We start from the raw sequence: 17,509 nt of genomic DNA, 5'->3' as shown, positions 1-17,509 counted from the left end.
TTTGGNGGGTTTTTTTTTTTTTTTTTTTTTTTTTTGGAGAATTGACATTTAGGAATTCATACACAATGCAGAAGGATCAGCAGCTAGCAGTGGCATGAAATTGACAGCCGATGTGTAAGGCACTTGTTATTTACAAGTAAAAGTAACACTGCAAAAGAAAAGGCAATGAAATGAGCATATATAACAATGTTGAAAATCACCTAGTTCAAATATTTCAACTTTAGCATGATCTAATGCTTCCTTTACATATGTATATAGTTCTGTATGTTGGGGAGTTTTTCTGTAATTTACAATTAAATAACACACTAAAACTAAAACTAAACCTGTGGTTTATGATATATTTTCTATAGAGCTTCTGATTAAGAGTTTATAAACATACTTTCAGGCTTTTAATGAAATATTCACCTATATATTAATTTAAAAAGAAAAGATACTTTAAAGCTTGGCATTAAAAAGTTAGATGAAATAAAATGATTTTGGGGAAAAAGATTTAAACTTTTCACTGTAGCTTGATGGGAATTAACGAAAATGAGAATTAATACCTGGTTAGAAGCGCTCTTCGACTCATAGCTCAATCAACTTATGGATATTCTGGAGATGTGGGCAATCTTGACTCGGCCCTCCCCTTTCTCGTTTCCATAACGTTCTTTCAAAAAACAGCAACAAGAGATTTGAAGCTGATAAAGAGAGGTAGGCAAAACATCTTCTAGTAGGCAGTCAAGACTATGGCAGTTCCAAATACTCAAGTTTTTAAGAGAGTTAAGGAGTTGAAACCCCTTACCATTGAGCGATTTTAGATTTGGTAAATAACCGATGGTGAAATCGGTAAGATTAGGAGGCAGCAACGCCTCCTCTGGAAAGGACTCCAATTCATTGTGATAATTAGAAATTGTGAAACTTTTGAGAGAGTGAAGACCTTGCAATCCCAATGCCATGCGACGGGAAATGAGTTTCTCGCACCTGCATATGGCAAGACTTTCTAAGCTGGAGGGCAAACCTCCCTCGGGAAACGATTCCAGTTCTGTACACCATCCTAGATCCAAACGCACAAGAGATGGGAGGAGGGTGTGCATCCCTTCAGGCAGTGACTTTAAGTTTTCGCACATTGAGATTACAATCTCAGACAAATTTGGAGCACTCAGTCCTCCGCTGGGAAAGGAAACTAAATCAGGGCACTCACAGATTTCCAAGCGAGAGAGGGAAGCAAATGGTGGAAAGGGCAAAATTGAATAAACGCCACCCTCTATTTTCCCCGTGTATGATAATAATAATTGATGGAGTGCTGGAGAGTTAGGAAGCGAAGCAACAAGCTGCTTACACTCACAAATATCAAGTTTGGTCAAAGAGGGAAGTTGAACGGGCAGACCCCCAATTAGCTTGGGACAATCTTCAATATAAAGTTCTCGAAGACAAGTGAAAACTTCCCCTTTAAGTAAGACCCACTCCTGCCACTCTGGCATATTTTTAAATGATAAATACTCAAGAGCTCTGAACGGGTTAATTGTATTCCCGTAGAACTCTAGGCCCACACTTAATATTTTTCCAAAATATTCAATTCGAAGGCTCTTGAGGTCAGGTAACTGTCCAAGCGGAGGCAAGGAAAAGCAATTGTCACAATCACTAAGCTCTATAGACACCATTTTGGAGAATGACGAGTCTCCTAACCATTTTGGAAAGCTTGTACCCTCATAATTAGTGATGGTGAGAGAATTCAAGTTTGTGCAAGGACACAACTGCTCGAGCAAAATTCTTTCCTTTTCTGAATCTTCAGCACCATGACGATGTTTCCATTTCAACTCCAATTCAGACAAATCTTGCTTGTTCTTTAATATAACCTCCGTATTCTCTTTATTAATGCATTGAACATTTTCCAAGTTCAACAGAGACAATTTTCCAGAAAGATGCTGAAGCTCCCCCAACTCTTTAATACTAGACCCATCATCATGTATGCCCACACCAAAAACAGATAATTTTCTGAGATTTTTCATTTTACCCATTTGAGGAGGCATCTCTTTCATCCAGGCTCCACTATTATCTAGGTGGCGCAAGTTGATTAGTTTACTCATGTTGGTAGGCAACTTGGTGATGTCTGACGACAATATCAAGGTTTGCAAATTATACAAGTTACATAGTGAATCGGGCAAGTCTTTGATCCCAGTGTAACAAGAGTTTAAATAACGTAGATGTACCAAGTTATCAATAGTAATTGGTAACTTATTTATACCTATACCATACAATGATAACACTCGTAAAAACTTAAAATTCTGTAACAAATTAAGATCCATCTTCACTATGTTTTTATCTTTAAACATCCAAGCTGGAGAGTGGCTTTTTACCAATAAGGTTCGCAAACCCTTAGCTTCCATAGCTTCTAAAGGGATCTCAAATTCCTTAACGGAATAAATGTCAGCTTTGTAATATGACAAATGACGTGTCTCTTTTGTTATTTCATTGGACTCATTACTCTCATCCAATCGGAAACAAAATTTTCCACATATAGATTTTGCTAAGTCATTGATAAGATCATGCATTAAGAAACATGACTTAGACTTACTTGATTGTTGAAAAAATGACCTTGATACTAAATCATTAAAGTATTCTTCACCTATTTCTTCTAATTCTATGCGCCTAGCTTCTTTGGGTTGCTGCAATAAACCTTCTGCCATCCACAAAAGGATCAACTCCTCCTTTTCAAATTCATAACCTTTTGGGAAAATTGAGCTATAAGTAAAGCATCGTTTCAAATGTGATGGGATGTAATGATAGCTCAGTCTTAATGCCGGAAAGATATTAGTTTTGGCATCTGGTAAATCCCAAATATGACTCTTCCAAATCTTAATCCAATCATTTTGATTAAAATTTGAACGCAATGAACCCCCAAGTGTTTTTGCAGCCAACGGCAAGCCTCTACACTTTTCAACAATCTCTTTACCAATTTCCAACAGCTGTGGAAATTCATGGAGATTTCTATTTCCAAATGCAGAATGAACAAATATTTTCATACAATCCTCATTTGAGAGTTCATTTAGAAAATAATGAGTTGAAACCGTGACTACTCTTGCAACTTTTTCACTTCGTGTAGTAACAATGATCTTAACCTCTTGTGCCTCACATTTAAAAACTTTGATGAAATTGTCCCAAACATCATAATTTTCATTCCAAACATCATCCAAAACAAGAAAAAATTTCTTCCCTTTTAAAGTCTTTTGAATTTCCATTTCCAACGATTGCAAGTACTGAAAGTTACTAGCAGTACCATTGATCCCCTCAGAAATAGCTTTTAATATCTCAAGATTATCAAAATTTTCTGAAACACAAACCCAAGCTTTGAGGTCAAAACTCTTTTTGACTTTTTCGTCATTGAATACAAACTGGGCAAGTGTTGTTTTACCGATCCCACCCATACCCACTATGGGCACAACACATATCTCACTTGCAACATCTGATTGCCACAACTTAAATATCTCTTCTTTATCCATATCTCTACCAATCACATCACATGTTGCTGGGCAAGAAGTTTTTGTTTGTGAGGGCGGTGATGATAATTTTACTCCAACGATATCCTTTTTCAGACTAAGAATACCCATTTGATCTATTATACTATCTAAGTCTGCCAGAATCTTTTCTAGCTTAAATGGTATTTCTTTGTCAAATGAATCAACAAAAGCAGTGATGAAGTTCCGTACCTCACTAGTGCCTGTTTGAGACTCAGCTTGTAACTTGCACCGCAAGGCAATCTCATCTAGAAGGTCATCCGCATCATAAACAGCATCTTGAAGATCGTCCAGCCACTCTTTAACATCTGGGTTTGTATATTGGTTGTCCTCCGCATCAACGAGCACCACATAAGCAGACCTCAGCAACATCTTCAACTTTTTTAGCGATCCATCAATGTCTTTCCTTCCCTTGAAAAAGTCTCGGAAATCACGAGAAGCCAGTCTGTCAAACGCCACCTGAAGGAATGCAGAGAGAAATGCTCCACCCACCAAAGCCCCGGCCATGCTTTCTTCTTTGCAAAAGACGTGAGTGGTGAAAAACCAAAGGCAAGAGAATGCAAACAAGAGAACCAAAAGAGAGAGAAATGTGACCTGTGAAAGTGTTTTTTGTTTTTGTAGAAACTTCAAGAGTACTTCCTCTTTTGCTTTTAATGCGTGTAGTGGAAACTGAAAGGTCCTTCTACTGCTTTATAGGTTTGAATCAAATGTGAACCATTGAATTGATTTCAATGAATAATTGCGCGTAACAGCGGCTCCAAGAATTTTGTTTAGGAATCATTAAAAACGTTAAATTAAAAAAATTTTAATAAAAAGAGAACTTTAATATATCAAATTATTGACAAAAAAAAGAGTAAAGTTTTATAATTTCCTTCTACAAGTTTTCAAATTTTAAATTTTTATATGATAATTCATTATGAGTAATTTATTGCCAATGTGGGTAGCTATAATCATTTTGTTTTGTTAAGTTTGTCTAACATTTTTATTTTTATGCAGTTGTTATTATCTATTAATTTGTTATTGTTTTTATAAAAATATTTTAAACTAAATGAATAAACTTAACTCATTGGCATTGTATTAATTATTGACGCATACAACCACACTTATTTATATATAAAATAATACAGTACGTGTCTATTTAACCAATCAAATGTTTGAACAATCATTAACTTTACAATTTTTTTGACTTTATAGCAAAAAGGTTTTTTTTTTAAGCCAAATGTCTTGTAATTGAATTGGCACCTCCCCATATACAAAGTACTTGGAGGTCTAGAGGTTATAACAAAAAGTTATTATAACATGATAACAATACACATATAATAAACCTTCTCTATTTCCTAATTATTAAATTATATAAAGTTCTTTTTCAAAAAAAAAAAATTATATAAAGTTATATTATATTTATACTATACACACAAGCATCTACACACATCATTATTCACACAAATAACATTATAACAAAAAGTAACGTACACAATTAATATTAGACACACTCATACACTTATAATATAAATTTATAATAAAGAGTGATATTTACAGTTCATAAACACTTATTCATACTCTTANTTTTTTTTTTTTTTTTTTTTTTAAATTTTCAGTTCCCTATAACTCGATTGTCCAAAAATTGAGTTTTAAATTGAAACTCGATTTTTAGAAAATTGAGTTTCAAAACATGAGCATTTCCCTAAATAGTTTCAGATATGAAACATTTTGTTGAAAAATTTTGACGAAAGGGCCAAATGTCCATTTTCTCCAAAAAAGGGACCATAGGACCGTTGATTTTAATGGGGTGGGTGAATTGTGCGTTGTGGTAGATACCACACAGTTATTGCGTCTTCCAAAAGGCATAATAAAATCTTGTTTGTAAAGTTGTTTTCCCTTTTAATTGCTAATGTGACGTTATCATTTAAAGTTTTTGTCGGTAAATTAATGACATTTTATAATATAAGTTATTGGTTAAAAAATTAAATGGTTTAGATTAAATGAAGTCTATGCGGTAGAGTACTCAAAAGAATTCTAAAATTCTTGATCTAACTAAGTGATGTATGGCTTAGGTGCGTTTGGTAGATGGATTTAAACTACAGTTCTCAGTTTTTAAGTGCTAAAAATTGTGATTGCTACACGCTCTTGGTGTGATAATCACTCCATAAGTACAAATTCTTGTGGGTTGGGGAATAATGGTTGTGATTCATGTCTTTAGGAAATAGTTTCACACACATATATACACCATCGTATTCAAGTAACAATTTTGAATGGCATAGTTATAATTAATTTCAACATTATGGGACCCACAAGATGCTGAAAAATACATTAAAAAAATACACTTGTTATTAAAAAAAAAAATTATGCAAAACACTGGAGTGTGTGATTTCAATCTTTTTCAAAAAAGCTATAAAAATACGGTATCAAACACAAATTTTTTAGATTATGAATACTCAAAATATATTTAAAAAAAAAATATATATATATATATATATATACTATACTTCTTAATTCCAGATTCCAAAACAAACGAGCTTAGGGACCCCAGTGAACACTAAATACCTCATCACATCACACCTCAAATGAATTAATAAATCATTAAATAGTCATAGGCTGAACTGTTTAAGAACTTTGACTGAGTGTAAGAAATGGGCCTTTTGTGATATTTGGATCACTGGAGTTCAATGGTCTATTAAGGGAATGACTTGATGGCCCATTAAATTTGATTGACGAAGGATTGTGAGCTTTTGTAAGCAATTACATTTTGAACTGGAATGTTTCTATCTATCTATGGTGCTTCCTGGCAACTTCTTAAATCAAATCAAAACTGTTCAATCTTTTTTCATGGTTTCTATTTCTCTTGGCCTTTGAATCTTGTCTTTTTCTATGGGGCTTTGGGTTTTTATGAACCCACTAGAATAAGAAAATTTATAAGGGGAAGAAATTGATAGTCACATTCATGTAACTTGATTTAGGAGAAGTGGAGAACATAGTTGTTGACTTGTAAAGGCTAACTACATGAGGATTCTTTTAAAATGAGACAAATCAAGAGACAGATGTCTCGTAATGTTTGTAACTATTTTCAAAAAAAAAAAAAAAAAAAAAGCTTTTAGATCTTATACTATAATTATAGAAATGAAACTTGAGTAGAATTTATATTCTAATAATAATTATAATTTATCTACTTACAAAAATAAAATATGTTAATCATTTTGGTTTATATTCTTTAAATGAGTTGACATCTGTCGTATTTATGACAACATATTTATTAATACTAGTCGTAGACCAGCACAATAAGTGAAAAATTTTGGCAATTTATTTTTCTTAAAAGTGAAAAATGAAAATCATATATGAGGTTTATAAGTGTTAATTTCAAACCTTTTTTAAAATGATTTGATTATTTTCTAACAAAGTATAATTGATGAAATATATTTGATTGTCTAAATTAAGTTACATATATTTGTTATTTGAAAGTGTTTTAAATTTTGTAATTTTTTTTCAAGAAAACATAATGCATTTTACTTTCAATTATTATATAAGGCTAGATATTTTGTAAATAATGTATTGTGTGGTAGAAATTTGTTTATAGTGCTCCTTACAAATGATTTATTCTTAACTATTAAGGCATGTAGCAAAAAGATCCTTTTTCCAATGACATGACTTATCTCTAATACATTAATGCACTTAACACGTTGGGATGAGGATAATATGCGTCTTAAAGTGTCTACTGAACACTGAACATAAGTTAAACCCCTTTAACAGTATACGTGTGAATCAAATGTGAACCATTAAATTGATTTCAATGGGGTAAATGAATAATTGAGTGTAATGGTGTATACATGGTCATTGTGCCTTTTCCAAGCACAATAATTGAAAATTTTATATTATAAAGTGAGTGAGAGAAGTAATTTCTCTTGCTCTTTCTTTTGCAGATGTGCTATCAGTTGTGGTGGTTCCTACTTCCTACCAACTACTATAAAGTGAGTGAGAGACGCAATTTCTCTAGTTAATTGAGTTTATTTTTGTCGGTTTATTACACAAAATTACAGTTATACATTTATAAAAATTGTACTTAACAAATAAACTTACCAACTTAGATGTTAGTATGTTAGAGCATTAGTATGTTAGAATGGTTGGTCTTACTCAAACCATTCTATTCCTGTAATGTTTGTAACTTTATGTGGAGTAAATTCAAATGGGGTTAAGTTTTTTAGTGTAGGAAGTTTACTACAAAAATAAATAAATAAATAAAATTGAGCACAGCTAGCAGAAGGGAATTACCTGCAAAAGAAGAAAAAAAAAGAGGGATAAGAAAAAACGAACACTAGTGTTTACATTTAAGAAAGTAAATTTGATTTATGATTCAAATTATTTTGCTGACCAGCAAAAAAAAAAAGACAAAGACTTTACTTTTGATAAAGTGAATTTGATTTATGATTGAACTTTGTCGGCCACTGTAATTATTTTGCTTATTAAAAAAGTGCATCAAACAATATCTTTTTAATTAACAATTTTTTTTTTTAGAAGTTTTAGCATGGTTTTAAAAACCGAACCGGTCATAGAACCGTTTTTTTTGTAATTTCCGGTTCAACCCCGGTTTTTGGCCGGTTTTCCGGTTGTTGACCGGTTATTGACCGGTTTTGGAGCTTTTAACCGGACCGGATTGGCCCCCGGTTCCCGGTTGAACCGGTCGGACCGGCCGGTCCGGTCCGGTTTTTAAAACAGTGAGTTTTAGCTTATGATGTATGTTTTTGATAATAGCTCTTTATCGTCAGACCAAGACACCAATCAGTTTTTGGTGTAGGCAGAGATTAAACCTCATATCTCTTATACAACCATCAGAGACTTTACTAGTTGAACTAACTGGAACTCATTTTTTAATTAACATTTTCATGTTAGAGAATAGAGAGTTTCTTTCTATAAAAAAAAACCTCTAGTGAAAATTGCTTTGCTAAAGTTGTTTATGAAAAGACAAAAACTTTACCTTAGTCCAGGTTTAAAAGCATTTCCCCCATTTGATTATTGGTTATTTGGTTTACTTTTGCAGAAGTGAATTTGATTATGATTCAACTTGTGATGAAGCAATTTTATAGCCTCGGAAGACAGGTGTGCCCTATATATATATATATATATATGGCTCTTTGTGCAGCTATGCTGCCTGTCAGTTTGTATGGTTCCTACCAACTACTAAAAAGTGAGTGAGACAGGAAAATTTATCTAGTTAATTGAGTTTATTTTCGTCGGTTTATTGTACGAAATTAGAGTTATACATTTTAAAAAACTGTACTTAACAAATAAAATAAAGAAGCAATGGAAATAAACTCATCCAGCTCTGATTTTAGAATCGTTGGTCCTTGAGTTAGCATTGGAGCGAGGTGTCTTTTTCTGTAATTTCTGATAATAGAAAGGAGCAGTATAATAAAGATCAAGATCAACAATTTTTTTTTTTTTTCTGGGTTGAAAGGATCATAATGTAGAATGGTTGGTACTTGGTACTCAAACCATTATTTCCATTGGGGTTACAATAATTGGGGCATCTTTTCTAGTAATGTTTGTAACTTTATGTCAAGAAAATTCAATGCGGGGCCAAGTTTTTGAGCTAGTGGAATGAACTTTACTTCGTAAAAGTATATAAATACATATACTGGAAGTTGCTCACTTGTTTCTCAAAAGAAGATAAGAAAAGAAAATGACAAATTTGACTAGTTGGAAGGAAGTTTAGTTCCAAAAATATCTTAGTGGAATAAAGTGTTTTTCTGTGGGAGGAACTATGAAGTTTATTACTTTCTAAAAAAAAAAATTAAGAGATTGAAAGTTGTTTGAAAAGTTTGTTCAAGAAAAAGAAGAAGATTGAAGAATTATAGGACTAACTCTTTTTTTTTTTTTTTTTTTTTTTTGTATTTTAAGTGATAATCAAAAGGAATCATAAAAAAAAAAAAAAAAAAAAAAAAAAAAACCTCTTGTGAAAATTGCTTTGTTAAAGTTGTTTATGAAAAGACAAAAACTTTACCTTAGTCCAGGTTTAAAAGCATTTCCCCCATTTGATTATTGGTTATTTGGTTTACTTTTGCAGAAGTGAATTTGATTATGATTCAACTTTTGATAAAGCAATTTTATAGCCACGGAAGACAGGTGGCATTGGATTTTAGGCCTAGAGAAGCAAGGTTTATGGACTCCGACATTATGGTGTAATAAAAAAAAATACCAAAAATAGGACCATGTGAGAGTATTTTGTGTAAAATTTTATATTTATTGTAGTATAAAAAATTACTTTTTTTATTTTATTTTATATACTCACTTTGTTATTTATTTTACATTATATTTCATCAAAATATTATTTTTTTAAAAAAAATTATTGAATTTTTTAACTATTTATCTTTCTTTAAACGTAACAATCATAGTTGTCAAAACGTGAATCGTATCGTAAATCATAAGATACACAAACACTTAATAGGATTTTTAAAAAAATTTATAGATATACATATTTAAATGGTATATTCATTATAAATTTTTGAATATAATTAACTAATGACTAGTTTATTCATCACTTATGTAATAAAATTTAACAAGCTAACTAAATAAATCAAACTATGTTTATAACATACACATTCAAACTGTTTAAATTCAAAAGTGATAATATGTTACAAATAAACCAAAAATAATAATTTATTTTCATCATATTCATCATATTGTTTAATCAATCATATCTAAGACAATGCTATCATCATGTTTATCATTTTGAAAACTTATTTCTTCACTCAAATTTTCTTCATTGTCAGTAACATTTTCTATCTCTTCTTATTCTTTTCATTTTAATATATTTTTAAAAAAAATTTCTTCTTGGCATTCTAATTTCTTGGACTTATAACAATAATGACAAAAAAAAATTATATTGTTGATTAATATATTATTCATAGTATAGAAAATAAAATTATAAATATTAATGTGAAGTGTAAGATTGTACTGTGTAGTCCAAATTTTGTAGGAGAAAGAGAGGGAAAAAAAAAATGAATATGTTATTTTATTAGGCTAAATTAAGTAACCTAATAATTTATGTTAAAAACAAGTTTAACAACTTGTTTGATTCAAATAAAAGTAAAAAAATTTTAACAAAAAATTCTCATTTTAAAGCATTTGTTTATGTTTCGTATGATACGTACGATTTTACGATACAATACACACACTATATCACGTTTATGAACACTTACGGTTGCAATTTAGGTAGAAAACTAGGGGAGAATAGTTTGCAAAGTGACAAATATATAATAAATAATACTACATACGCAAATTATCTTACAACATTATTATAAATTGTTGATTCTCATGTGCCAACTACTAATATAACAATTTTACTAATTATATTAACCATCCACCACATTAGTTTTTTTGTAAAATATATATATATATATATAAACAAATTGTGTAACATGGTTCACACTTTTTTAAGGTTTTACATTTGTCTTTTTTTTTTTTTAAAGAATATTATTTTTATTTGTTTTTAAAAACAAATAAATGGACACAAAAGAGAGATTGAATAGTAGTGTGTTGTGGTAGATCCCAGCACAATAATTGAAAAAGAATTGAACACACACACACACACACACACACACACACACACACATATATATATGGCTCTTTGTGCAGCTGTGCTGCCTATCAGTCTGTGTGGTTCCTACCAACTACTAAAAAGTGAGTGAGACAGGAAAATTTATCTAGTTAATTGAGTTTATTTTCGTCGGTCTATTGTACGAAATTAGAGATATACATTTTAAAAAACTGTACTTAACAAATAAAATAAAGAAGCAATAATGGAAATAAACTCATCCAGCTCTGATTTTAGAATCGTTGGTCCCTGAGTTAGCATTGGAGCGAGGTGTCTTTTTCTGTAATTTCTGATAATAGAAAGGAGCGGTATAAAGAGCAAGATCAACAAGTTTTTTTTTTTTTTTTTTGGGTTGAAAGGATCATAACGTAGAATGGTTGGTACTTGGTACTCAAACCATTATTTCCATTGGGGTTACAATAATTGGGGCATCTTTTCTAGTAATGTTTGTAACTTTATGTCAAGAAAATTCAATGCGGGGACAAGTTTTTGAGCTAGTGGAATGAACTTTACTTCCTAAAAGTATATAAATACATATACTGGAAGTTGCTCACTTGTTTCTCAAAAGAAGATAAGAAAAGAAAATGACAAATTCGACTAGTTGGAAGGAAGTTTAGTTCCAAAAATATCTTAGTGGAATAAAGTGTTTTTCTGTGGGAGGAACTATGAAGTTTATTACTTTCTAAAAGTAAAAATTAAGAGATTGGAAGTTGTTTGAAAAGTTTGTTCAAGAAAAAGAAGAAGATTGAAGAATTATAGGACAAACTCTTCTTTTTTTCTTTTTTTTTTTCTTTTTTTTTTTGTATTTTAAGTGATAATCAAAAGGAATCAGATATGACTATTTATTCATAAAAAATCAATCAAAATAGATAATCTTTCAGTGAAAAAGGAAATGAGTTTGTTGAGTTTTATAATCTTATCAGCATTGGAAAACACCAACCACGTGTTCTTCAAAGATAATGTGATTTTTTATAACTAATTTTCATTCTCTAACATATTATAAATAACCCCAAATAATCTGATGCATTATCTCTATTAAGAAGGATTGAACCATTTTGACATGACTAAACTCGTTTAACTTATATAAATAAAATTCATTTAGGCAGAAAACCAGAAGAGTTGTGTAGCCTGCTAGCATAAGCACACACTTCTTAAAAGTTGTATATTTGTCTTATTTTTTATAAAAATATATAAGAAAATATTTTTCATTTGTTTTTAAAAACAAATACCTGAGTCTTTTGGCTAAATATTGCTAATTCTGAAACATATTTGCGTTATAAGTACTGTTACTGTGTTACAAGTTATTTGGGGAGTTGAGGAGAGAGATTGAATTTCGGCAACAGTGTTGCCGAAATTCCAAGAAAAGTAGGAGAGAGAATGAGGGAAAAGGTGGAGAGAGAAAAATTGTGAATTACGGCAACACTGTTGCCGTAATTTGCTGCCTAAATATCTGCCGGGTACTGTGAGACGAAGTGCTCTGAGTGGTGCCCCAAACAAACTAAAAAAAATTTGTCCCTATTGTGGCAATACCATTGCCGAAAATGGGAGTGAAAAAAAAAAAAAAAAGTGAATACCGAAATCTGGGAGGAATTTTCCCTATTGTGGCAATACCATTGCCGAAAATGGGAGTGAAAAAAAAAAAAAAAAGTGAATACCGAAATCTGGGAGGAATTTAAAAAAATATATATATATATATAATGTGCTACGTACAAAATATTTTTACAATATTTTCACAACAAATCACAGGTAACTGGTTATTATTAATTCAAATTTAAATTTAACATTGAGATTACTATTTTAATCCAACAATAACAATAAGTAACAACCTGATATTTAGAATTTGTTCTAAAAATATTGTAAAAATTGTATGCACTTCATTTCTAAAAAAAATAAAAATAAAAAATTCCTAATTGTGGCAATGGTATTGCCGAAATACCATTGCCACAATTGAAAAAAAAAAAATTGCCCAAGGTATTTCGGCAATGGTATTGCCAAAATACCCGAAATACCATTGGGAATGTGGCAATGGTATTTCGGCAATACCATTGCCACAATTGGGATTTTTTTTTTTTTTTTAAGAAATGTAGTGCACACAATTTTTACAATATTTTTACAACAAATTCTAAGTGTCAGGTTGTTACTTATTGTTATTGTTGGATTAAAATAGTAATCTCAATGTTAAATTTAAATTTGAATTAATAATAACCAATTACCTGTAATTTATTGTGAAAATATTGTAAAAATATTGTGTACGTAGCACATTATATTTTTTTTTTTAAATTCCTCACAAATTTCGGTATTCACTTTTTTTTTTCCACTCCAATTTTCGGCAATGGTATTGCCATAATAGGGACAAATTTTTTTTAGTTAGTTTGGGGTACCACTCAGAGCACTTCGTCTCACAGTGCCCGGCAGATATTTGGGCAGCGAATTACGGCAACAGTGTTGTCGTAATTCGCCATTTTTCTCTTACCACCTTTTCCAGCATTCTCTCTCCTACTTTTCTTGGAATTTCGGCAACACTGTTGCCGAAATTCAATCTCTCTCCTCAAATCTCCAAATAACTTGTAACAGTACCTATAACGCAAATATGTTTCAAAATTAGCAATATTTAATCAAAAGACTCCAAATACCTCGTACAAAAGAGAGAAAGATTCTATCCACGCTAAACAAGGGCACACCATAAATTGGCCCTTCGAGTTCAAGGAAAACGTGGGGGTTTGGAGGTATTACTAGATAGCCATTGAATTGAATTCAATAAGGTGATTGAATAATTGCGCGTTGAGGTGGATTCGAGACACGTTATAAGCACAATAATTGAGAAAGAATCTGACATATATGGCTCTTTGTGCAGCTGTACTGCGGTATTGCCTATCAGTCTGTGTGGTTCCTATCAACTTTTTTATTTTTGCTGAAAGTGTGGTTCCTATCAACTACTAAAAACTAAAAAGTGTGTGAGACAAAGGAATTTATCTAGTTAATTGAGTTTATTTTCATGGGTTTATTATACAAAATTACAGTTATTCAATTTTAAATATTTTCACTTAGAATTAAACTAAAGAAGCAATGGAAATAAATACATCCAGCTTTGATTTTAGATCAACAATTTTTTTTTTAGGTTGAAAGGATCATAATGAACAAGTAGAATGGTTGGTGTGCTTTACTCAAACAATTATTTTGAGGTTACAATTGAAGGGTCTTTTCTTGTAATGTTTCAGTTTGTAACTTTTATGTGAAGAAAATTCAATGCCGGGTCAAGTTGTTCAGCTAGTGGAAGGAACTTTAGTTCCTAAAAATAAATAATAAATGTAGTGGAAGTGTTTCTGAAAAAGAAGATAAGAAAATAAAAGGACAAATTTGACTAGTTGGAAGGAACTATGAAGTTTACTTCCCAACAGTAAAAATTAAAATTAAGAAAATGAGTGGAAGTTGTTTGATAAGGTTGTTCATGAAAAAGAAGAAGATTGAAGAAGTATAGGACTAACTGATTTATTTATTTTTATTGTATTTTTAAGTAATAAACAAAAGGAATCGGATATGCCTATCTCTTCATAAAAAATCAATCAAAATAGATAATCTTTAAGGGAAAAAGGAAATGAGTTTGTTGAGTTTCAATAATCTTATCAACATTGGATAACACAAAAAATACATTCTCCAAAGATAATTTGAATTTTTATAGTTAATTTTCATTGTCCAATATAATGTGAATAACTCCAAATGATTTGATTCATTATCTCTATTAAGATGGATTGACCCATTTTGACACAATTAAACTCGTTTAATTTATATAAATAAAATTCATTTCTTTCCTATGTAAATTATAATTTAAATATCAAATTGAATAATTACGTATGGCATTGAATTCTCTATTGAAATTTGAAACTCTAAGACCCCTTCTCTTTCATCAAAAATAAAGAAAAATGTCTCATTTCATTTTATCGTTTTTAGATTTGTATTTATAAATTCTGGTGGAAACTCTTGTAATAAGAACTTTTAGATTTTATAGTATAATTATATGAAATAAAATTTAAGAAGAATTTATATTCTAATAATAATTAAAATTTATGTGTTTACAAAATATAAAAATATTTAATCACTTTGGGTTATATTCTTTAAATGAGTTGACATGTGTTGTATTAGTGACAACCTAAGACAGTATATTTATTTTAATACTAGTCATAAACCTGCACTATGCATGACAAAATTCAGCGATTTTTTTTTCCAAGTAAAAAGTTAAAATAATAAATGAGGCTTATAAGGGAGTTCCAAGCCATTCTTAAAATAATTTGATTATTTTCTAATAAATTATAGTTGATACAATATGTTAGATTTTTAAACTAGGCTATCAATATTTGTTATTTAAAAATGTTTAAAATTTGTAAAGATATGTTAATCACTTTGGGTTATATTCTTTAAATGAGTTGACATGTGTTGTATTAGTGACAACCTAAGACAGTATATTTATTTTAATACTAGTCATAAACTTGCACTATGCATGACAAAATTCAGCGATTTTTTAAACTAAGCTATCAATATTTGTTATTTAAAAATGTTTAAAATTTTGTAAGTTTTTTTTTCTTCAAAAAAATATAATACATTTAACATTCAATTATTATATAAAACTAAATATTTTATAAATAATATAATGTGCAAATAAAGTTTATTTTTAGTATTCTTTATAAATAATTTATTCTTTATACGTCTTAAATAGTATAAAAAAGAAGGGGGTTATAATTAAATTTAGGGTAAAATGTCATTTTCGTTCCTAAACTATCACAAAAGTTCGTTTTTCGTCCCTAAACTATCACAAAAGTTCGTTTTTCGTCCCTAAACTTTCAAAAGTTTTATTTTCGTCCCTAAACTTTTCCAAACATATTGATTTTTGTCTCTCCGTCTGACGGAGTGCTAATGTGGCTTTGACAGTGTACTGATGTGAGAGGGATGAAAATCAATACATTTGGAAAAGTTTAGGGACGAAAATAGAACTTTTGAAAGTTTAGGGACGAAAAACGAACTTTTGTGAAAGTTTAGGGACGAAAAACGAACTTTTAAAAGTTTAGGGACTAAAAACAAACTTTTATGATAGTTTAAGGACGAAAATGATATTTTACCTTAAATTTATCACTTATATTTATAAAAAAAAAAAATGTGAATCAAATGTGAACCATTGAGCTGATTTTAACGGGATGAATGAATAATTGCGCGTAGTGGTGGATCCCAAACACTGTCATTGCGCCTTTTCCAGGAAGCACAATAATTGCAAATTTGACTCTTTCATTTGTAGCTATGCTGTGCGGTGGCTCTCACTTCCTACCAACTACTCCAAAGTGAGTGAGAGAAGTAGGGTTTGTTTGTTACGTCAATTTAAATATATATTTTTAATTTTTAAATACTATACGTATTTTTATATTTTTTTTATCTATATATAGTTTAAAAAAAAATTGAAAATTGTTGTTTAAATTTATATACCATACAAGCTCGTAATTTCTCTAGCTTATCTTCGTCAGTTTAAAAAATTTCAGTTATAAACTTACAACTTAGATGTTAGTATCTTAGAATGGTTGGTGTTACTTAAACCATTATATTCTTGGGTTAGCATTCCTGTAGTGATCGTACCTGCAAAGGAAGAAAGAAAGACTCTAGTGTTTAATTTTGAAAGGTTAAAAGATAACTTAACTGCAATTGTTAATGCAGGTTCAGTTAACTCAATTTGTAAAATCTTTGATTGTTGAATAAGAGATTTGAAATTCAATCTCCGCTATACTAAAAATAGATTGGTATCTTAGTTTGATGATAAAAAGTTATCATCAGAAGCGGACATCATAATTAGAAACTATTTAAAAAAATAAGTGCAATTGTTAACAAACTATTTTAGAAAACTGTCTAAAAAAATGTGCAATTGTTACAAACCATTTAAGAAAAGCTTTTTATCATAGTAGACGTCATAAATTGAAATTCTCTAAAAAAAAAAATGTAATTGTTAACAAACTATTTTGAAAAAGTTTTTTAAAGAAAAAGGTAATTAATATTTTAATACTAGTTATTTTTATTTTTTATAAAAGTCGTATCAAATTTTTTTTATAAATAAGAGATTAACATTTTACTTAAAAGTACCGATTAACAATATCTTTTAAATTATGGTAGCCAATGAATTATGAGAGTGTTTGGAATTACTGTTTAAACAATAATTTTCAATGTTTAATCAATTTTACACGTTTTTTCATATAATTTTTTACCCACAAATATTTTTACAATAACGTACTAGAAAGCCATATCGCTGACTAGGAACCATAAAAATTAATAAATAAATTCCATAAAAATAAATAAATAAATAAATGAAGACAAGAAAAGACAAAAGACTTACCTTTAACTAGCTGTGAGGCATTTACCTTTGCCCCTGTGAGTGTTTACTTTTGAAAAAGCGAATTTG

At 30.0% G+C, this 17,509-nt stretch overlaps 1 protein-coding gene across 1 annotated transcript; it reads right to left on the bottom strand.

Moving 5' to 3' along the window:
- Positions 1–4,130, bottom strand: LOC112011752 (putative disease resistance protein At3g14460). The gene is made up of 3 exons (XM_065771716.1): positions 782–4,130; positions 543–677; positions 1–148 (listed from the first exon to the last, which is right to left on the bottom strand). Exons 1-2 carry the CDS (start codon positions 3,999–4,001, stop codon positions 565–567), a joined length of 3,333 nt encoding a protein of 1,110 aa, XP_065627788.1. The 5' UTR covers positions 4,002–4,130; the 3' UTR covers positions 1–148; positions 543–564.
- Between the last annotated feature and the right edge of the window lie 13,379 nt (positions 4,131–17,509).

This window comes from Quercus suber, unplaced genomic scaffold (assembly GCF_002906115.3).
Source record: "Quercus suber isolate HL8 unplaced genomic scaffold, Cork oak 2.0 scaffold_48, whole genome shotgun sequence".
Classification (NCBI taxonomy): Eukaryota; Viridiplantae; Streptophyta; class Magnoliopsida; order Fagales; family Fagaceae; genus Quercus; species Quercus suber.
The sequence above is the reverse complement of the archived record's forward strand: the minus strand, read 5'-3'. Positions and strand labels throughout refer to the sequence as shown.